We start from the raw sequence: 24353 nt of genomic DNA, 5'->3' as shown, positions 1-24353 counted from the left end.
TGTAAATTTACTGCTCAGATACATGATTTGTATTGGAAGCTCAAGCCTGCTCTATGAATCGAACAGACCAAATTCTTTTAAAGATTAAAAAGAATACATAAAACAACAAATGTGCATAGATAATATAAAAATATGAATACTATGAGTTTGATTTTTGTATATATTTCTATGGTTAATTCTAAATCTTCCTGTGGTTAACCTACTATCTCAAGCATTTTGAAGGACCTTTTCTCATACTGGGCAGCATGCTACCTGGATGTGGATATGACACTCCTCATCTGTATTCATAGTGACTGTGGCTGTGCCCTCCCAACCAGGACTGTCGTAGTCACTGTGGTCTACTACCCTGTGTTTGAATCATACTTTTAGGAGTTTGTCAACTACCTAGTGAAATCTGTAGCGCCCACCGTGACTGCTGCATAGCTTGGCTGGAATTCATTATTTCTTTGGCTCTCAAGATAATTGTCTTCCTGTGTCGAGCTTATGATCTTTAACATAATGGAATCTTGCTGTTTTTCATATTTTCTTATCCAGGAGGATCAAAAGCTCTTGGAGATTGATTAAATTTTGGATATCACTTGTGGCTTTTGTTTGACTGTGCACTCACAATAGTAAGGCCACCCTAACAAAAAGAAGGATTATAAAAACGAGATACAAACTTATAGGAAGAATTTAAACTTATTGGTTATAAGTTTTAAAGTTACGAGGTTATAAGTTCAAACTTACAGGTTGAAAGAGTCATAGTTTTTAAGATATTTTCAAATATTCTTATTTGCCTTTCAAATTTTCCATTTTCAAATTTTTTCTTTTCAAAATTCCTTGCAAATGAAAAAAAAAAAAAGATACTAATTTCTCCTTTACCTCAACTAGAATTCCTACCCTATGATGATTATTCCCATAATAGCTAAAGCCTTCAGGTCCCAATAGCAAGGTAGTGCTGTAACCTAGAAGAAAGTTTTCAGGTTACCTGGCAGGAAATCTGTGGTTAAGCTAGCAAAGCGTCACTTGGGATTAGCCACAATATTGAAACTGTCTCAGGCTGGCAGGAATGAGACCTTCCCCATGCTCGTTGCACAAGGTTTCAGCTGAAACGAGACTCACAATAATACAGTGCCATACGCTTGGCGCCCTCTGTGCCCAGGTGCCCTCTGTGCCCATTACTCCCGAATACTTTGCTCAGACGGAATTTGACATGTGACAAAAACATGGCATGCTCTAACTTATGAATTTTTTTAAAACAAAAATTGCAATCTTTTCGGTGTTCTCCAGGTTACCTTTTCCAGCTCAAGCCAATTCCTTACTACTCCAGTCTATTTTTTGAAGGGGATTTTAAAAGCATGTCCTTTTTTTACTTGGAGACATTATGGTATATCAAGTATTTTAAAATGAAATTATAAAGAAGAGTTTTCTTTAGAGAGAAATTCATATATATTTGCAAATAAATGCAGATTAAATTTTTAAACACATTACAATATTTAACTTTTAAAATATGCTAAAGTATTACATTATTTCTAATCATGTGTTATTACTTTGTAATCGTTTTGCACCAAACAGGATATTGAGCTTTATGATCTGCTCTATTTGTTACTTTTAATAAAACAAATCTCTCTTTCAAGATGTATAATACATGTTAAAATCATTTTTTCACGTTTGGAAACATTCAGAGTAATATATTTTGAGCACTGAAATGTGTTTAAAATAAGTGATCATAAAAAGGTTTAAAGCAGCAGTAGTGTTGCTGGAATCAACTTACCAACTTTAGAGGTACATCATTCATTTTGATATAGGATACTCCTTGCCTCATCTCCAGTGCATTTATTCTTTTGAATTTCTGTTGTATGCCTTGATAACGTATAGGTACTGAAAACACAAAAATGAATAAAACATGCTGTCTGCTCTTAATCGTGCACAAATCCAATGTTCTAGGTTTCATGTTTTGACAGATTGTCATATATATGAAAATCTTTTAGACCACTCCTGTAGTTATGTCTTGAAAAAGCCTAGCAAGCTCAAAAACACTTAGGTTTTTCCTTAATGTAGGATGCAGAGCCTCATGATTAACTTTGTTTTATCTATTTCCTTTCAGTGAAGTAATGAAAATGAAAAAGAGATATGAAGTGGGTTTGGAGAAACTGGATTCTGCTTCATCTCAAGTAGCCACAATGCAGATGGAGTTGGAGGCACTACAACCTCAATTAAAAGTTGCTAGCAAAGAGGTTGATGAAATGATGATAATGATTGAGAAAGAGTCTATAGAAGTTGCCAAAACTGAAAAAATAGTGAAAGCTGATGAAACAATAGCAAATGAACAAGCTATGGCTTCCAAAGCCATCAAAGATGAGTGTGATGCTGACCTGGCAGGTGCCTTGCCAATATTAGAGTCAGCGTTGGCTGCCCTTGATACTCTTACTGCACAGGTAAGAGCTTCGCCATACACTTTCTAGGATACATGTCATCACAGCCCAAGAAAGAAATTAGCATTGTGTTCTAGTCTAGTTTGTCTCTCTGAATTAACCTGCAAATTTAATGAAGCTGAAATCATTTTGAAATTGGCAAAAGAATTCCCTAATTGACCTGAAAAAGAAATGCATGTGCATGCAAAAACACCTTTGAAATGGAAGAAAGCTGCTAGATGTTATAACTTACCGTAAAGCAACAGTTATTTCAAGAACTTCATACATCTTTGCACTACAGTAATTAACAAAGGCATAAGACTTGAGATTATATTTTGGTTCTAAGGGGTACCTTTTTCATATTTAGACACTCTTGTCATTGGGATGCATCTTATAGAGCATGTGATAAAGTATTGTGTTAATTTTGTCAGTAATTTTTTGGGAGGGATACGTAAAATAATGTGTTTTATAAATTTAGAAAGATGAAGGTTGATTTTTAAAATAAATAGTGCAGAGAATTTTGGCTAAACTTTTGGGTGGGACTCGGGAGAAGAGTGTCAGTGCAGTTCTATTACTGTCACCGTTTCTACCCAGTGAACACAATGAGTTTCTGTATGCTTAGTTTGAAAATAGGAACCAATTACAATTACTGTGTAAACAAACATGTCTTTTAAAATAATTAACATGTTGTTATTTCAAGGATATTACAGTGGTAAAATCCATGAAGAGTCCTCCTGCTGGTGTCAAGCTTGTTATGGAAGCTATATGCATCTTGAAAGGAATCAAAGCTGACAAAATCCCTGACCCAACAGGTTCAGGGAAAAAAATTGAGGATTTCTGGGGCCCAGCTAAGAGACTTCTTGGTGACATGAGGTTTCTACAGTCACTTCATGAATATGACAAGGACAATATTCCTCCAGCTTATATGAATATCATAAGAAAAAATTATATTCCAAATCCAGATTTTGTACCAGAAAAAATCAGAAATGCTTCTACAGCGGCCGAAGGTCTGTGCAAGTGGGTCATAGCAATGGATTCATACGATAAGTAAGTGCTGATACAAAGAAACCCGGCTAGTATGTTTTATCTTCACTTTTGGTCAGTTAGACAATATGAAATTTAAAAGTTATGTAAGTGAGAGAGGCTCCTTGGAAAATCCTGTCTGAATCTACTTTGTGTTTGCATATTTACTGGAGGCAAGATTATGCCAACTAATAGTATAATACAGTGGTTCTTAAACTTTTTGGACTCAGGAACCGTTTATACTCTTAAAAGTATTGAAGACCCCAAAAAGATTTTTGTTTATTTACCATATTAGAAATTAAAATGGAAAATTTTTAAAGTGTTTGTTAATTCATTTTGAAAAGCAATAAAAATGTTACGTGTTAATATAAGTGACTTATTTTTATTTTTTATAAATTCATATGTTTTTCTTTAAAAAATAGAAGAAAAAACAATGATAAGAGTGATATTTTATTATACCTTTACAAGTCTCTTTAATGTGTGGTCTAATGTAAGATAGCCAGACACCAAAATCTGCTTCTTCGCTCATTCTGTTGCAATATGTTGTTTTGATTGCAATTAAAGAAAATCCACCATCACACAGAGGTTTAGTTGGACAAGGGAAGACCTTATGAGCTCCCTAAAGGGGCAAGTGTTGTCAAGATCCCCAGGGGTCCTTGGACCACACTTTAAAAACTGCTGGCATAATATGTATTATTGTGAAATAAGGAGTCTTTTTTGGTGATTATATGAGAACCGGTTATATCATACACAAAGCAGAGTAATTATTGTTTTTTCAAAAAAACAACTGTCACAGGATGTTTTTCAAACTCATATCCAATTTTAATCATTCTACATATATAGTAGTGCTATATATGTTTCAGACCATGATATATTAGTTAATGATTCATTTAATGTTTGTTAAATAACATGACTGACTCCGTTTTCCAGATACTAGGGAGAGAATTTAGATCCATCCTTTTTCCTATATAATTCCTTTTATTACCACATACATATTTATAGGATAATGGTTTTTGGTTGAGGATGTATTCTAGGATTTGAGGATTTTTTTAAGTAAAATGACAAAGATAAAAGATACCTCACTTTTTCCTCATCAAAACTAACTTTTGTCATTGCAATTAGGCTTCTACTAACATTGTAATAGTCTACTTGAATATCCTACTTTTCTTTCAGAAAGTTATCAAAATTCATACTGGCAAAATGTTTTTTTTTTTGAGTAAAAGTATTATTTTAAAACACTATGTATATTTGATGTCTATTTTAATGGCCATTTCTTATGTCCAGGATCAAGCTTGGATGATTCTTAGATAAAACATGGAATATAGAAATCAGTTTAGATTTTTGCATAAAGAAGTGTTTTGAGTCACAGTAAGGATATTAGAAAAGTAAATTCAGTGGTAGAAAGTGTACTGGAATATTAAATGAATATTTAATTTTTCAATTTTACTTTTTGCAGAGTGGCAAAAATAGTAGCTCCCAAAAAGATAAAACTGGCTGCAGCTGAAGGGGAGCTTAAAGTTGCCATGGATGGTCTTAGAAAGAAGCAGGCAGCCCTTAAGGAAGTTCAGGACAAGCTGGCCAGGCTTCAAGACACACTTGAATTAAATAAACAAAAGAAGGCTGACCTGGAAAACCAGGTATGTGCTGATACAGAAAAAGATGGACAAATTCTCAATTATCGTAACTAAGAATGATGTTCATACTAGCATGTAACACACCAGTCCTGTTTCTTTCCTGGTCAGGGATTGGCAAACTATGGCCCGCAGGCCACATCTGCCCCTCGCCTGTTTTTGTATGGCCCACGAGCTAATAATAGTTTTGACATTTTAAAATAATTACATATTAGTGGCCGTATAAGTACCCATGTAATACATAAATATCCTCAATTCTGCTGCTTGGCTCACGAAAACGAAAATATTTATTCTCTGGGCTTTTCCAAAATATATATATATATGCCAGTCTGTCTAGCTTAGATTACTAGAATATTGAGCTAGATTATTTAATCATTTTTCACTTTGCAAGTAAGGAAATTGAGAACCAAAATGTTAAGTGATTTAGGTTGTATGGCAGAGCAGAAATTAGAACTCAATACTCAGAGCCATACAGTATCTACTAAAAATGTTTTCAAGACTAAAAATATTACTCTCAATTAGTGATACCATTTGGAAAAATTAACTGCTAAAGTCTGATTACGGTCCAGAAAAAGGTCATAATATTTTATAACGGTCAACATTTATTGAATGCTTATTATGTACAAGGGCCTGTTGTTCCAAGAACATTACATATTATACCATTTATTCTCACAATAACCTCTTGAGGGAAGTAATCATTGTGTAGCATTTTGAAGAAAGTACAGAACAGAAAGATCAAGCAACTTGTCCATTGTCAACCCAGCTTCTGAGCATTAAGTCTAAGACCTGAACTCAGGCAGCCTGACTGTAATAGCTGTACTCTTTCCAGAACACCAGACTTTGTCTTTCTATAGTATCTATCCTGTATTCTATATTTGCACAAATGTAAGACATTATGCTAATCTTTAGAAGTGTAACCTATTATGGCATGATTTTTGAATGATCAGTTTTAGTTTAAATAATATAATCAATAAATGGTTATGCAGTTGCCCTCTTTAAACATTTTTCAACTCTCCTATATGTTTGAAAATTTTATTTTTTATAATAAAATGTTAGAAACTTACGGTAATATGAAATGAACATATGCATTTATGTGTATTAAACATGTGCTTTTGGAGGCAAAATTTTAGCTAAAATATTTTTACTTAGTAGTTTCTGATGGCAACTTTGTCATAGTCTAAGACCTGATTCAGTTTATCATAAACATTGTTGAAAGAAGAATAGGTGAGGAAAGAAACTAGAAAGACAAAAGACATTTAAAGAGGGAAAATTAAAAGGAAAAAAATTAAATTTAGGAAGTATCACACATACTACAATTACATATCATTTGCTTTGCTTTTTTCAAACCTATCTGTAGATAAACTGATACAGAATCATGCATCTTTTAATCTAAAATCATTGACTTAATATAAATGTTAGTAACATTAGTAAAAAGCATAAGCCAAATTCTTATTCCAGAATAACCTAAATGTCTTTGCTTTTGTTGATTGTTGAATTTCTCTTTTCATGTAAATTATTTTTTAACATCATGATAAGCTTCATTTAATCTCATCTTCTTCCAAGAATAATGATGTTAAGGCACTTAAAAATTTAATAAAAATAATTCACATATTCTGCTGGAATACTGCTATTGTGTGAACTGAAATAACTTTTCACCAAGTTTGCACCTTCGTAATTATCTCTTTTTTATCACATTGCTTAATTACATATAATCATATTTGGTTGACAGTCTTATGTACCAAATAGGCTCTCAGTTATTGATTGATGTCGTAATTTAAGCTGAATTACAAGTGCCTGAGTGACACCGTTTAACAACCTGAAAATTGTCCTTTGTAAATAATGATAAATTATTAAATCTTTTAAATATTTAACCTTTAAGACCATGATAAAATCAACCATAAGTTAAATGAGGGGAAAACGTTTGTGGAATATTTAAAATAAAATGCATCTAGATATTTAAAATGGAGGGAAAACATCTATATTTGCAGAAGAATGTCTTTATTAATTAACTTTCAGTATCCTGTACTGTATGTCATTTCCTTAAATAGAGCTGTTCTTTGCATTATGTGATAAATATTCATTCATTATTAATTTCATGAATTAGACACTTTATATTTACAAATTCTAAAATAGCATGGACTTTACTATATCATAGTGATATAGGAAATCCCAGGCAGAAGTCTAATTAAAACTAATAATTTACGCCGGGCGCGGTGGCTCACTCCTGTAGTCCCAGCACTTTGGGAGGCCGAGGCGGGTGGATCACAAGGTCAGGAGATCGAGAGCATCCTGGCTAACACAGTGAAAACCTGTCTCTACTAAAAATACAAAAAAATTACCCGGGTGTGGTGGCAAGCACCTGTAGTCCCAGCTACTTGGGAGGCTGAGACAGGAGAATGATGTGAACCTGGGAGGCAGAGCTTGCAGTGAGCTGAGATTGTGCCACTGCACTCCAGCCTGGGCCACAGAGCAAGACTCTGTCTCAAAAATAATAATAATAATAAATATATCATAATATTAATAATAATTTACTTCTGAGGGTAAAATCTTGCAGAATTTTAAACTTATTGTACTTGTAAATACTGATAAAAGCTCACTTTTATTTTTGAGGTTGACCTGTGCAGCAAAAAATTAGAACGAGCTGAACAGTTGATTGGAGGCCTTGGAGGTGAGAAAACTCGATGGAGCCACACAGCTCTGGAGCTAGGGCAGCTGTACATCAACTTGACCGGGGATATCCTCATTTCCTCAGGAGTGGTTGCTTACCTCGGAGCCTTCACATCCACCTATAGACAGGTAAGGGACGCTACTCCATCTCTTCCTGACCCTCTGCCCATCACAGCCAGTATTACCCTTCGAGGTTTTGTTTTACTTTGGTTTCAGTTTTTTGATAAGTATAGTGAGGAAGATATTTTTACATGATTTCTACTTGTGTATTTTAGTTATTATATAAATTAGCTGGTTAGCCAAAAGGCGCCATGTAATACACTCTTCAAAAATCTAATTGTTTTAAAAACAAAAATATCTACTTTAAAATGTAATGTGAAAATGGGGAGTCTCTGAACCTATTCTAGTTTGGGGCCGCCTGATTAAAAATAAAAAAATTTTTTTTTTAAAGTAATGGGAAAATGGTACCCTATACTGATAAAATCTCAGTTCCTAAGCAAGTACTGTAAAAAGGTATCAGGACTCTCTCTCTCTCTCTCTCTCTGTGTGTGTGTGTGTGTGTGTGTGTGTGTGTGTGTGAGTGTATGTGTGTGTGTGTGTGTGTGTGTGAGTGTATGTGTGTGTGTGTGTGTGTGAGTGTGTGTGTGTGTGTACTTCATCAGCTGTTTCCTATCAGTCTCAATAACAAGCCATTTCAAAATCTTTTCAGAGAATGAAACTTGAGGGGAGGAAAAGGTGAGCCTGCCTAAAACCCTGTTGATAAGTGGCTTTGTTCCTTAGAAAACAAACACCACGTTCCCTGCCTTGCTTCCCACCTCTCTGACTGATTCTGCCTCTTTCTTCTCCATGGCCCAACACCTAGCCCTAGGAGTTAATCCTAATTATTCTTCCTGCTTTTCTCTTCCACTTTTTAGTTTTTACTGAATGAGAGACCCAGCATACTCTTCAGCTCTTTTTAGAAAAATGGAACTGGAATCCAACCGGGGTCATGGCCCTATCAAAGCGGGCAGAGAGATTTAGAAAAATTAAGATAACTGAAAGAAAAAATGGGGGGGGATGATAATGAGAATAGAAGAAGAGAGGAATTCAGAACGTTTGGCAATAGTTTTTGGTGTCAAACGAGAAACAGTACATATTAAGCCTCCTTTGTGTAGGGCTTTATAATTTCACTGAGCATTGGCTTGCACATGGTCTCAGTTGAGCCTCATTTAATTTCAACACTGTCTCCTGAGGAGGGTTGACTCTTGGTGCCACTGTTATACTTTAATTGGTGGTGGTGTTTTTAACTAAATGTTTAAAACCCTCACCTAGTGGGTGCGTCTGTCTTTAGCACTTGGTGGTTACCTGCATCCTAATTTAGCACTCTTCCTACTCTCCTACATTGACATTTTGAACAATAAAAGGAGTGGCTTCAGCCACCCCTACCTTTCCCTGCTGGTTCAGAGCTCACCCCTCGGTAACTGCACTGGCTCCTGTCTAGTATTCCAGAGCTCAGCAGAAAGTGTATTAGCACTACCTCGTGCAGTAGCAGAATCCACTTTACCCAGTGTTTGGAGAGCTAGATGTATCATCCTCCCAACCAGGCCTCCTCTGACAGACTCACTCCAAGGGACTGCATCTTCAGACTTTGCCATCATCACCTGGCTACTATCAGAATGGGGGGCTGCTAGTCAGACCACCACACAAATGCTTCAAGGGTGTCTTAAGCACCTGAACTGAGACTTTGGAAATTTACTGACAGACACAAAGCCACATTCAACTTAGATACAAGACATGCCAAAGCTCAGAGTGCCTTCTGTGAACTCATTCACTGTCCAAACCCTTGATTCAAGTAGTCACTTCATCCCATGCCACCTCATCTCTGTGAAGGATTGAAGGCAATTTTATTCCTTCTTTGCTTCACTAGATCAACCTAAGTTTTTACTTTCCTTAACAATTCTCTCATGTCACTCTCACATCACAGGAAGGAATTCCTGTGGATTAAGTCTCTGAGTCCCATTTTGTCATCTTCACTCTTTTATCTGTTTCTCTCAGGTCAAAACAGCGAGCAGTTTATTTCTCATCAAAACTGTCTCATTCAGTTCTCAGTGTAAGGGTTGGATGGCAAACATCAGGACTCTGGCCAGAGCCCTTCCTGGCTTCTGTGTGCGTTCACACTCAACAACTAGCACCTGTGGCTCTTTCTGTCAGCCTTCCCTTGGGTTCCTAGAACCCACTTTACCCAATGTTTGGAGAGCAAGAAGTGCCTGGGATTGTAATTGCCTCTTGAGCAGCCCTTAATGAATAATTGAAGGGAGCATGGGAGTCTCTCTCCCTTCCCTCTGGTTGGGACAGCTCCAAGGAATAGCTTACACTGTGGAGGTTCCCTGTGGCATCTAATGAGGCCACCCGCTGCAGAACTTAGGCTGGTCCTTTATTGGCTTCTACTCCTTCTTGTCATGCTTCCTCCTGCATCCTTTCCTCAGCATGTCACCTCATAGGAATCTTCATCCCACAGTCTGCTTCAGGGAACCCAAACTAAAAGGCCTACAAAATTTGGTCCTTTTCTGACATCAAAGGGTTTCAAGTCTCTAGATATCAAGGGCCCTCAATAAATATCTGCATTTCCCCTCCAAACTTGAATATGAGTAGTCATCAATTATTTATCAACTCTTTTATAGAGTTCCTGGCACTTTTTATAAATAAAACATAGGAAACTCCAATTCTTCCAGGGTAACTGGGCCCACAGCACTCAATTACAATGCCTGTGCCAATTCCCAAAACAGAATCCTACAGTGCTGTTAGGAACATACAAGCCCTGGATTTGAATTAATTTGAACCTTCTAATTGAACTTTATCTGCCAATAACCAAAGTTGAAACTATTTTAATGGTGTTGGGTATTTTCACCAAGATGACACTCTTAATGGCCAGTTTTCCATTTCTAACATCTCTCTATCTCCCTTTTTTTTTTTTTTATCATGACCTTATGCCAGCAAATCCACCATCACCTGCTTACCAGCCAAGGCCATTGGCTTGAATTTTGAGATGCTTGTTCAGAGTCCTCCATGCTCATTTTGGTTGTTCTCTGATATTACACCCTTATAAACATGTAACTAGGCCTCTTAAATTGCTAATCCAGAATTCGTCTGTGGTAACATACTATACCTGTCAACTCTGAACAGAGCATTCTGCAGAAAATACTGCTTCTATTTCCTCTACTTCTTCCCTATGTCACAGGCTAGCATGCCTACTCCAGCATCAGGCTAGATCCAAGAAAGCTTGCAGACCTCTCCAAAATGTCCGTAGGCCAACCTGCAGCCTGGAAACAAATAGAACAAAACATGCCAGTAGTGCTGGGTGAGCTGGCTTACACCTGTAATCCCAGCAGTTTGGGAGGCTGAGGTGGGCAGATTGCTTGAGTTCAGGAGTTTGAGACCAGCCTAGGGAACATAGTACAACCTTGTCTCTACAAAAAATATAAGAAATTATCCGGGCATGGTGGTGTGTGCCTGTAGTCCCAGTCCTACTTGGAGGCTGAGGTGGGAGGATTGCTTGAGCCCAGGAGGCAGAGGTTGCAGTGAGCCAAAATCTTGCCACTGCACTCCAGCCTGGGTGACAGAGTGAGATTCCATCTCAAAATAAAATTAAAATAAATAAATAAATAAAAAATAAAACATGCCAGAAGCAACTGTGTATACAACTCAAACTGGAAATGCTATCTGTCCCTCCTCCCTACATAGCTTTACCATCTGTTCCTTGTATCAACAACCAAATCAAATAGCCAGGCGATATTTATTAAGTACTTATGATAGGGAGAATCTGGGCCCCTATGATCTTCACCTCCAAGTGTTATACCTGTAACTATGCCACGTTACATGGCAAAGGGACTTTGCAGATGGAATTATGGTTGCTAGTCAGCTGAGCTTAAAGGAGGAAGATTATCTGTGGCTATCTTGGACTTCACTATAAGATAAAACTGAAATGTCTTTTTTGAGTAAGGAAGTACCCAGAGAAGGATGGGGCTATGTCAAAAGGACACAGAATTTAGCTTAAGAGTGTTCCCACTGTCCAAACTTGAACAATTTCAGCATCACAATAAATAGTGGCAGGAATATATTATAACTCATTGGATAAAATATGAAAAAGATGAATCTATGCTGACATAAATTAATAATGAAAAAATTGAATGTTTGACAAAAACAGGGCATTTTCATGGTTACAAAATATCTCCCTACAGAATGCTTATTACCTGCAAAAGGAATATGGAAAAGAGCAATTTAACAGTGGGGAGGTTATAATATAATATTTCACAAATGCTGTCTTAACCATTTTAAATAATAGTTAAAAACTCAGAATTCTTTCTTGTCAGTAGTTTGCTAAGCCCTCACCCCAGCCATTTTCTTTATTAGGCTCAAACACTCCTGGGTTACAATAGATAGCTTCCAAAGGCCCCCAGATACCAAGGACAGCCCCTTCTTCCTTGCAACCACAGAATGATTCAAAATACCCAGTCCCCAGGAAACCTGTGAAACCCAGCTAATTCCATCCCATTTACCACATATAAACTAACTCCCACAGCTCTGGCTTGATGCTACTCTGTCTCCTGGCAACACCCTGTGTGGCCCTGTGCGCAGCCTTCTCTCATTTGGAGCTATAACTAACAGAGTTCTGCCTTTCATTTATCTGAGTGTCTTTGCGTTGCATCCCACCATCTGAAGAATCTATAATCACACATAAGCTCATATAATTATGACACAGAAGCCTGGCAGACAACACTTTAATCAAGTGATAAAAATTAGTGTCATCAGTAAATGAACAATTTGAAATTGTGTGCCATCTGATGGATGCAATGAGAAGAGCACATGATTTCTGTGATATTTCTGCCAAAGATGCATAACCTGAATTATGATGGAACATCATACAGATCCAGTTGTGGGGAATTCTACATAATATTAACAGGCTTATCAAGGTCATGAATGTCATCAAGTCCCCCAAAACTGTGATGCCCTTTCTTGTGCAAACCTCAAGGAATGTTGGTCCAACCTACTCAGCAGGAGCCTGAGGGTGATGGCAATGCCCAGCATGGCCTCTCAGCCAGCGCCACCTTTGAGAACCCAGCACCCTCATCAACCCAGAGGCTGGTACCAGTACCATACATACCCACCTTCCCCTTGCCTTCTCCTAACTCCTTTCTCTCCAGTTCTGTCTTTCACCATTTCTGAAATCTTTGATTTATAAACTCAACTTGGATGTTGACTTCTGACTTTCTGAACACAAACCTTGGCTTGTAGTACCCCTCCTGGGTTCCTGTGCATCCTACAGACTGTCCTCCAGGTAGAGTCTCACAAACTGCAGTATGTACCCTGATCCTTACTGGCACTGAAATGCCTTGCCGTAGCCACTGACAAGGCATGTGAGTCAGAAGTAAATGTTTTCCATCTCTCCTACTGGTTCCAAATGGATTTACTTTTCTACTATAATATTGTATGTGCTAGATATTTGTAACATAAAGAAAATACTTAGAAAAAATGTGGTGGTCCCAACTACTTTGTAAAGTGAAGCTTTAAAAAAAAAAAAAAAAAAAAAAAAAAAAACTTTTAGGTTCAGGGGTACATGTGCAGGTTTTTTACATAAGTAAATTGTGTGTCCCCAGGGTTTGGTGTACAAATTATGTCATCACCCAGGTGATAAGTATAGTATCTAGTAGGTAGTTTTTCAATCTTCACCCTTCTCCCACCCTCCACCCTCAAGTAGGCCCCAGTGTCTATTGCTCCCTTCTTTGTGTCCATGCCTTCTCATCATTTAGCTCCCACTTATAAGTGAGAACATGCAGTATTTGGTTTTCTTTTCCTGCATTAGTTTGCTTAGGTTAATGGTCTCTAGTTCCATCCATGTTGCTGCAGAGGACATGATCTTACTCTTTTTATGGCTGCATAGTATTCCACGGTGTATATGTACCATTTGAGTTGATTCTATGTTTTCGCTATTGTGAATAGTGCTGCGATGAACATACACATATCTATCAGGATTCTCTAGAGGGACAGAACTAATAGGATATATATACATATATATATGAGTTTGTTAAGTGGTATTAACTACTAGAGGAACAGAACTAATAGGATTCTCTAAAAGGACAGAACTAATAGGATAAATACACACATATGTGTGTGTATATATATATGGGAGTTTATTAAGTAGTATTAATTCACAGGATCACAAGGTCCCACGATAGGCCGTCTGCAAGCTGAGGAGGGAGAAAGCCAGTCTGAGTTCCAAAACTGAAGAACTTGGAGTCTGACGTTTGAGGGCAGGAAACATCCAGCATGGGAGAAAGATGTAGGCTGAAAGGCTAAGCCAGTCTAGCCTTTTCACTTTTTTCTGCCTGCTTTATATCCTGGCTCTGTTGGCAGTGGATTAGATGGTGCCTACCCAGATTAAGGGTGGGTCTGCCTTTCCCAGCCGACTGACTCAAATGTTAATCTCCTTTGACAACATCCTCAGAGACACACCCAGGATCAATACTTTGCATCCTTCAATCCAATCAAGTTGACACTCAGTATTAACCATCACAGCATGCATGTGTCTTTATGGTAGAACAATTTATATTTCTTTGGGCGTATACCCAGTAATGGGGTTGCTGGGTTGAATAATAGTTCTGGGTTCTTTGAGAAATCACCACACTGCTCTGCACAATGGCTGAACTAATTTACATTCCCACCAGCTGTGTATAAGCAGTCCCGTTTCTCTGCGACCTTGCCAGCATCTGTTGTTTTTTCCCTTTTAACAAAAGCCATTCTGATTGCTGTGAGATGGTATCTCATTGTGGTTTGGATTTATATTTCTCTAATGACTAGTGATGTTCAGCATTTTTTCATATCCTTCTGACTGCATGTATGTCTTCTGTTGAGAAGTGTCTGTTCGTGTCCTTTGCCTACTTTTTAATGGGGTTGTTTTATTTGCTTGTTAATTTGTTTAAGTTCTTTATAGATTCTAGATATATAGACCTTTGTCAGATGCATAGTTTGCAAATATTTCTCCCCATTCTGTAGTTTGTCTGTTTACTCTGCTGATAGTTTATTTTGCTGAAGAAGCTCTTTAGTTTAATTAGGTCCTATTTGTCAATTTTTGTTTTTGTTGCAACTGTTTTTGGCATCCTTGCCATTAAATCTTTGCCAGGGCCTATGTCTAGAATGGTATTTCCTAGGTTTTCTTCTAAGGTTTTATAGTTTTAGGTTTTACATTTAAGTCTTTATTTCATCTTGAGTTGATTTTTGTGTATGGTGTAATGAAGGGGTCCAATTTCAGTCCTCTGCATATGGCTAGCCAGTTATCCTAGCACCATTTATTGAATAGGGGGTCCTTTCCCCATTACTTATTTTTGTCGACTGTGTCAAAGATCAGAGGCTTGTAGGTGTACAGCTTTATTTCTGTGCTCTCTATACTGTTCCATTGGTCTATGTTTTTGCACCAGTATCATGCTGTTTTGGTTATTGGAGCCTTGTAGTATAGTTCAACGTCAGATAATGTGATGCCTCTGGCTTTGTTCTTTCTGCTAAGGATAGCTTTGGCTATTCGGGCTCTTTATTGGTTACATATGAATTTTAGAATACTGTTTCCAACTTCTGTGAAAAATGTGATTGGTAATTTGATAGGAGTAGCTTTGAAAATGAATCTTTATAATAACAATTGGTAATCATTTTTTCCAGATACAAAATTGTGACTTAAGTGCTTAATCTAGACTTTATCTTAATATTGAATATGTTGAGTACATAGCTGACCTTCTCAATTAGAATTTTATTTGAAATAAGAATCTGAGAAACACAAACCATTTTTGAGGTAGAGTTTCCACAATGGTTTGTTGACTCAATGAATACAGTGTAAATTGAGGAATTATAAAGCATGCTTTTGATAACCTCTAGTCTCATTTCTTTATCTTTCTGTGTATATTCTAAAGAACCAAACTAAAGAGTGGACAACTTTGTGCAAAGGAAGAGATATCCCCTGCTCAGATGATTGCTCTCTTATGGGTACCCTGGGAGAAGCTGTGACAATTCGAACTTGGAATATTGCTGGATTACCTTCTGACTCATTTTCCATTGATAATGGGATAATCATAATGTAAGAAAAATTTTTTCTCATAAATGGTCTTTATTAAATAATCAGTAGATTTATCTGTGTTCCTTCTAACAATTTTAGGTAGCAAACTTTTACAGTATTAAAAAAATTACTTAACTAGTAAAATTAAATATGAGTAATCACTTCCTTCTCTTATTAATATTATAATAGTTGAATATTAGACACTGTAGTAAACAAACCAACCAGATGACTTTTACTTAATTTTTAAACATTAATTTTTAGCAAATAGAGCAAAACCCTGCCTTAAGTAAGGGAAGTCCAAAATTTTCATTTCCATAAAATACAGGGTTTTGTTATTGGAGATTAATGAAATGTGCATTAGCATGCCATTGGCGGTTGATTGGGCAGGGTGTTCCAAATTCTCTTAATCCCTAGTGTGGGACTGCTTTAAATTAGATAGATGTATTTCTGGGTCCTACACTGATAGGGAATAGTAGCCACTATACCTGTAATTTCCTGGTTAGTAGAGAAAACCTGTGTAGACTGGGCTGGGAGACTATTAAAGGCTTGTCTACCTCACCCTCTCATCCAGGTCTCACCTCCCAGAAACCAAGGACTTCAGCCTGTCACAGTGTGAGGACAATCTTGTGTTATTTCCAAGTTCACATTACCATGAGCCTTTTTTCACTTGGCCAGTTTTCTCGGAGTTTTAGCATGTTAACAATAGCACAGATATTTCCTACTATCAGTAGGAAATTCTGTGTGTTACATGACTGTTTTGACTAGTTGTTAGGTTACTATGAAAAAGTAGGAATATGATGGTACTTTTTAAAGTAAAAATGGTTGAGGCATGTGAACTTTTAAAATAGAAGTAAACACTAAATGTGGAGGCTAGTTATTCCTAAATTTTATGTATATAGTATTTATGAAAATCAGTTTACAAATTAAAACTCTGGTGAACACATTTATTTTTCAATAAATTATCCTGACATATGGATTTCTTTAGCATTCATTTACTAAATGTTCTACAAGAATTTGAGGTATGTGCAATATGATTATAATACAAAACAAGATAAAATCTGATGAGACCACTAGGGGAAGTTAAGGAGTAGTTACTGTTAGAATTGGAGACAAGCTAATTCCTATAGCTGGGCCCTGAATTAAGTACAAAGCTTTCTGATAACTAAAGCAAAAAGAAAAAGTTGTATCGCATAGTTCTTGTTTTTTAACCAAGTAAACTGTAGTTAGAGAGACCAACTTTTTCAGGAGCTAAAGTTAAATTTATTTTGTTTATTTAAAGAAAAGATTACAAAGCTTTACTTTGGGGAACTAAAATACTGGGTACTCTAATCCAATAATCTAAATTAATCAAAGGAGAAAATAGATAATCTAGATCAATGATAAATATGTGCATTAGCTGGCTGCTAAAATAAAGATTTTAGCAGATTTTTTTTTTTTTTTTTTTTTTTTTTTTTTTTTTGAGACGGAGTCTCGCTTTGTGGTCCAGGCTGGAGTGCAGTGGCCGGATCTCAGCTCACTGCAAGCTCCGCCTCCCGGGTTCACGCCATTCTCCTGCCTCAGCCTCCCGAGTAGCTGGGACTACAGGCACCCGCCACCTCGCCCGGCTAGTTTTTTGTATTTTTTAGTAGAGACGGGGTTTCACCGTGTTAGCCAGGATGGTCTCGATCTCCTGACCTCGTGATCCGCCCGTCTCGGCCTCCCAAAGTGCTGGGATTACAGGCTTGAGCCACCGCGCCCGGCCAAGATTTTAGCAGATTTTTAAGTGCCTTTTACCAAGTACAGAAAAGCAGCTCATTGTTGAATTACTTAACATGTGGCATACAGGCAGTTTGTGCTGATGTTTAGCGTTAGAATATACCTTACAGATTGACACAGGTGGGAGATTTCTGAAATTTTGGAAGTCTAACTTTTACTTTCACTTTTACCTAGCTGGACCAATTAGCTACAGCATGAAAATAGTCAAATTTTTGCTGCTTTTGTTATTGTTTTTATCTCAGAAAAGAGCTTTGGCTCTTCTCAAGCTCTTATGAACGTAGCTGGTCATGTCCTACATGTTAGTAGTTACTGAAGTGGTAGTCATTGTTTTGATTTGCAATTTATATATCATGGTTCTGCCTAGGAGGACATCTCTAACCACTATATCCATCATCAGAGGACAAATTGCATCTTGTTTTCTAGCAAGTAAACATACCCTTATTTTTGGGTCTAGTCATATTTCAAAAAAATAGAACTGTTGATGGATATATCTGCACATAAGATTCTAAACTGTTCAGTGATTATTTTTCAAGACGACACACTCACATTTTGGGAGGGACAGAGATAAAAAATGATGTTAATGAGTCATAATGCCTACATCTTTGCTATTCATTTGTAAAAATGTTGAAATATTAGCAAAAAGTTATGGTAGCAACTATACTAAAGAAAATATTAACAATTTTCATTCTTGGCTTCTTTTCAAAATATTTTTTGGTAATCTTATACGGAGAGCTTTCAGTAAACAGGTTTAAAGTGATCACTTTGAAGTATTAGCTAAGTATCTTCTTTACCTGTGCAGTGCCCTCTTCCATTCCCCGAAAGTCTTGCTTGACAATGGTAATATCTAATATTGGGAACTCACAGAGGACCTAATCCTGTGCTAAGTGCTTTTCACATATTATCTCAGCTGAGTGAGGAGATGATTATTTAGGAAACCTGGAAGAATCTATAAATTTGGGCAAGTTAGAATATAATTAACTTTTGGGGCTGTTGACACCTAAAGGTCCCTGGCTAATTAGAATTTCAAAGGTTAGTGATAACATTAAATACAATTAGATTGTATCTGAACATTTCACGGGTAAAGGATTAAGATTGTTTAACAGCTTGGTAAGTAGATCAGACCTGTATCTGATATAACTCTGCTTTTTAAAGAAGTAAGTTTTCATTTCTATAGGAGAGAGATATATTAGGTTTAATTCAGTAGCAATAATAACTGAGAAGAATAACACCTTTCCTTGTCTGTTTTTATGAATTTATGTGTGTGTAAAAAAGAAAATATCAAAACTCTGAAATGTACTGCTGCTTTATATTCAAAATCTGTGGTCTGTGCAACTGCTGTGAACATGTATTTTTACTGTTAGAAGTCTGTGTTTTCAAAAAGCCCACAAAAGCACCAAATAACGATCCTCTCTAGACAGTAACAAAAGAATACACACTGTCAAAACTTGGAACATTGAGTGCTATAAAAATTCAATTTCCATTTGGGAACCACTGATTTTAAAGCCTTTGTAGATTCAAGAATGTTTGATGGTGGAAGTAAGAGAGAGAGAGAGATTATGTGGAGAAAAACATTTTCTTGTTAAAAAAAAAAAAACAAAATAATAATGGAGAAGAAGTAAGCAAGTAAATATAGTGCTTGTTCATTTTGAATTCAGAATTTGTATTCATCCAGGGGTGAAGCTATTTAAATGAGTTTGTTGCATACAGCTTTCCACAATTATTGGTGCATTTTATAAACTAGTATTTTCTTTTTTATCTACATTGAAGAATGTCTCCTTTAAAATTTTATTCGTCTAATATGTTATTCTATGGAAGCCCAGATCTTTAAAATTGAATATAAGCTGAAGTCACAAACATCCTGTCTTTGAATAAAAAAGTTGTTACATTAAGACTGTTGTCTGGGGAAAATAAGTTTGATATAGTTATTAGCTGGATATGGAACAACAAAAGATTTGTTTGTGTATAACTGCACACACACAATATGAGGAGAGAGGGTTGGGGGTGAGGGGAGAGAGGAAAGAGAAAAAGAGAGAGAGAGAAAATATAATTGTTCCAGCACAATTTGTTGAAAATATTATCCTTTTTAAAATCAGGTTGGCTTTACATCTTTGTTGAAAATCATTGTGGGTTTGTTACTGAGTTCTCTGATCCATTGACCTGTTCATTTTGATGTAAATACCATATTTCTTTGATTATTGAAGCATATTAAGCCTCAAAATCAGGTAGTATATCTTTCACATTTGTTCTTCTTTTTCAAAATTGTCTTATCTAGTTGTTACCTCTAAATATAAATGTTTGAATCAATTTTTAAATGGCTACACAAAATCTTCCTGGGATTTGTATTGGTACTAATTGAATCTAAGATCAATTTGAGAATGATTAACAACTTAGTATGTTTTCTAATATATGAACACAGTGTATTTCTTTATGTACTTAGGTCTTCTTTGATTTCTTTCGTCAGTGTTTTGTTGTTAGATTTATATACAGTATTTCTTTTATTTCTGTGTGGTACTTAAAAGATTGTGTTCAACTGTTCATTAGGAAAGCAGTTTATTTTTGAATATTGACTTTTTACCCTATAGCTTTAATAAACTCATTTATTAGTTCTAGGATATTTTATATAGATTTATTGGAATATTTTATATATAGACAATCATGCTGTCTGCAATTAGTGACAGTTTAACTTACTACTTTCTAATCTGTATGCCTTTTATTTCTTTTTCTTAGCTTATTGCACTGACAAGGGCTTCCAGCATAATGATGAACAGGGTTGATGAAATCGGACGCTGTTGCCTTTTACCTAATCTTAGAGAGAATCAGTTTTTTACTATCACATGTGATATTAGCTGTAGGTTTTTGTACCTCCTTTGTATCATGTGAAAGAGACTCCCTTCTGTTCCTAGTTTGCTGATAGTTTTTAGCATTAATGGATGTTAAATTTGGTGAAATGTTTTTTCTGCATCTATTGAGTTGATCCTACAGTTTTTTTATGTTTAGTCTGTTAAAATGGTAAATTATACTGATTGATTTTTGAATGTTGAACTAGCCTTGCTTTTCCAGATTAAACTCTACTTGGTCATAATGTATTCTCCTATTTATATATTTTTGGATTCAATTTGCTAATGTGATTTGAAGAGTTTTGCATTAACATTCATGAGGTATATTGATCTGTGTTTTATTTTGTTGTGATGTCTGTATGGTTTTGGTTTCAGAGTAATGCTGGCCTCATAAAAGGAATTGGGACGTCTTCTTTCCTATTTTGTGGAAAAGATCATGTAGAATTAGAATTATTTCTTTCTTAAATGTTTTACGGAAATGACCAAAGAAATTATCTGTGCCTGGAATTTTTATATTGTTGAAAGATTTTATCTATAAATTCAATTTTTAAAATAGTAACAGGTCTATCCAGGAGATCTGTTTCTTCCTGAGTTTTGGCAGTTTCTGTCTTTTCAGAAATTGCTCAGTTTCATCTAAGCTGTTAAATGTATGAACAGAGAGTTGTTTATAGTATTTCTTTAATATTTATTTAATGTCTATAGAGTCTGTAATGATAATCTCACCTATCACTTCTGATATTGATAATTTGTGTATTCTTTCTATTTTCTTGGTCAATCTGGCTAGAGTTTGATAAATTTTGTTGATCCTATGTAGGAGCAAGCCTTTGGTTGCATTGTTTTTCTCCATTCTTTTTTTGTTTTTGGCATTACTGATTTCTTCTCTAATATTTATTATTTCTTTGCTTCTGTTTGCTTTAGGCATAAATTGCTTTTATGTCTCTGGTTTCCTAAGGTGGAAGGTTATTGATTCTAGATTTTTCCTTTCTAATCCATGGATTTAATGCTATACGTTTCACATTGAGTATTGCTTTAGCTATATAGCACAGATTTTGTTGTTTTATTTTAATTTTCATTTCCTTTAAAGTATTTTCTAATTTTTTTTGAAATTTCCTCTTTGATTCATGGATTTTTCAGAAATATATTTTTTAATTTCCAAATACTTGGAGACTTTTAGGGTATTTTTGGTACTGTTTTTAATTTCAAATTTATTTGTTATTTTCAGACTATCATTGTATGATTCCAGTTGTTTAAAATTTTTTAAGGTTTGTTTTATGGCATAAATCTTGTCTATATTTGTAATGTTCCATGTGCACTCGGAAAAAAATGTCCTGACTATTATTGAGTGAAGGGCATTTTGCAAGTTGGTTAGGTTGATTTGTTTGATACTGTTGTTCATGGCTTCAATATCCTTGCTAGTTTTCTGTCTACTTGTTCTCTCTTCAGTCTTACCAGTTTTAGCTTTATTTATTTTGGAGCTCTGTTGTTAGAGGCATACACATTAAAGACTATTATGTCTTCTTGATGAATTGACCCTTTTGTCGTTGCATATGTCCCCCTTTATCCTTGATAGTTTTCTTGTTCTGAAGTCTATTTTTTCTGACATTACTATTGCCAGTACAGCTTTCTTTTGATTAGTGTTTTCATGGTATATCTTTTACCATCATTTTACTTTTAATATAACTATATTATTATATTTAAAGTGGCTATCTTATAGATAGCTAACAGTTGGATCATATAGTTTTATCCAATCTGATAGTGTCTCCCTTTGTTGATCAAATTGGACCATATATATTCATCTATCTTCAACTTCACTGACTCTTCTGTTATCTCTGTTCTGCTATTGAGCCCATAGTATGGGACTTTTCATTTCAGATACTATGTTTTTCAGTTCTAAAATTTCCATTTGGTTCTCATAATCGTTTTTTGGGTTTTCTTTTGCTTCTGAGAATGTCTCCGTTTATTTCAAAAATATTCACCTTTATCTCATGGAGTATGGTTATATCTGCTTTAAAGTTTTTTTTCTGGTAATTTCAAATCTGTCTGTTTCTTTGAGAATTAACCACATCCTTATTCTTTGTGTGTTGAGTAATTTTGGATTGCATTCCAGAAATTTTGAATATGAGACTCTGGGTCCTGTCAAAATCTTCTGGAAAAGATTGATTTTTTTGGTTTAGCAGTCTCTTAGCTGTCTTTCTGTGGGTGATGTTGCGATGTCAGTTCAGATTTGTAAGCCTTCACTATACTGTTTGAATCTACTCCTCGGCATTCATTACTGAGGAGTTAAATGGACTAGGATTTATGATATTGTTTAAAGCCTCTGATGTGCTTCTTTAGATGTGTTCCATGCATGCACAGCTTCAGGTCTTTTCTCCTCAGAATTTCTCCCACCCCTACCCCACTTTCCATATCCCAGGGGCACCTTTTTGTATACTTTTTTAATGGCCAAATGATGAAGTTCCTTCAGAGTTTTCTCTTCCCTTGCTATTGCACAATTTCATGCCAACATTGGGGGCAAAGTGGTAAGAAAAAAGACAGAAAAATATTTGGATTTCCCTTACATTCTGTGCACAACAGGGATCTCTTTTTTTACTTCTGTCCAGAAAGACAGGTTTTTTTGCTCAGTGTTTTGGGTAACTGCACCACTGCTTCTTCTGTTGTGATAATACAGCTCTGTGAGTAGGGTTAACCTTGGGGTAGAGACAAAAGAGAATAAAGAAAAAACGAAACATGAAATAAAACATGGATTTATGCCCATGCTGTGTGGTTCACATATGATCATTTTTTCAGTTATCTATTTTGAGTTGTTGCTACCTGTGCCTGCTCCACAGTTCCCCCACTAAGCCAGAAAATAGAAAGAAAGAAAAAACTTAGAAAACTCACTACCCCATTACCGATAATTCCTCAAGTTAGGATTTTCCTCCCCTTCATTTGTTGTTATTTACCTTTTAGAATCTGTAAGTAGTTGTTTTTTGTATTTTGTTCAACATTTTTAGATGTAATCAGTGAAGGAAATAGGCTGTAAAAAGCCTAGTCCGTCTCGGTTAGCATCAGATGTCCTTTCCTCTGGTTTTGAAATGCTGCTCATTGGGCAAGTATTTTCTGTGCAGGGATAATGTCTTAGAGAATTTCAAGTTTTAGAATTATTTAATTTGTATGGTGTTTGCCCCATGACTTTACTATTTCTGTATCAGTGGATTATCACATGCAACCTTTATTTGATCTAGGAAAAAAAAGAATAAAGAATGAGCACGGACCCTTCCTTTGAAGGAATAAACAATTGAGTTGGATGATGCAGCTAAGGAATTATAGAATTACCATAATATAATATTACCATTATATGCAAGTACCATAAATATAACATGGATGAATTGCTAAAGAAGTTCAGAGAGAAAAGAGATGGAGAGAGGCTTTGTGGACTACATAGCTTTTGAGCTGATGTTCAAACATGAGTAGGACTTAAACGGGAAAAGATGGGGGAGAAGTGCATTTTGGACAAATAAACAGGATGAACATAGGTATTGTGGCTAAAAAATGTGCAAGTGATACAAGAGTGAGTAATTCAATTTATTTAGGAAAACATAAATGCTGTTTAACATTCACACATCTAATTTCCCTTCTCTCACTCTCTTTAGAGTGATTTTTCATTAGTTAATTGCATCCAAGATGTTACATTACTCTTTTGATGTCTTTTCTTACATAATTAATGTCATAGACTGAATTATGCTGCCCCACCAAATTTTTACGTTGGAGCCATAACTCCCAACGTGACTGTATTTGGATATAAGTCCTTTTTTTTTTTTTTTTTTAAACACACGGTCTCACTCTGTCACCCAGGCTGGAGTGCAGTGATGCAATCCTGGCTCACTGCAAACTCAAGTGATCCTCGCACTTCAGCCTCCCAAGTAGCTGGGACTAGAAGTGCACACCACCATGCCGGGCTAATTGCTTTTTTGTAGAGATGGGGTTTTGC

The 24353-nt window shown here is 35.8% G+C and overlaps 1 protein-coding gene across 3 annotated transcripts in view; it reads left to right on the top strand.

Annotated features, from left to right (window-relative positions):
• Positions 1 to 24353, top strand: part of LOC105468290 (dynein axonemal heavy chain 7) — a 340382-nt gene that overhangs the window by 222492 nt on the left and 93537 nt on the right. For all 3 annotated transcript variants that reach the window (XM_071073104.1, XM_071073106.1, XM_071073105.1), the window contains 5 exons: positions 2087 to 2417; positions 3094 to 3440; positions 4873 to 5053; positions 7658 to 7843; positions 15649 to 15812. In XM_071073104.1, coding sequence (XP_070929205.1) covers positions 2087 to 2417; positions 3094 to 3440; positions 4873 to 5053; positions 7658 to 7843; positions 15649 to 15812 — 1209 coding nt within the window. The remainder of the gene's footprint in view (positions 1 to 2086; positions 2418 to 3093; positions 3441 to 4872; positions 5054 to 7657; positions 7844 to 15648; positions 15813 to 24353) is intronic.

The sequence above is a fragment of the Macaca nemestrina genome, chromosome 11, assembly GCF_043159975.1.
Source record: "Macaca nemestrina isolate mMacNem1 chromosome 11, mMacNem.hap1, whole genome shotgun sequence".
In the NCBI taxonomy this organism is placed as follows: Eukaryota; Metazoa; Chordata; class Mammalia; order Primates; family Cercopithecidae; genus Macaca; species Macaca nemestrina.
Note: the sequence above shows the minus strand (reverse complement) of the source record. Positions and strands in the feature narration are given on the sequence as shown.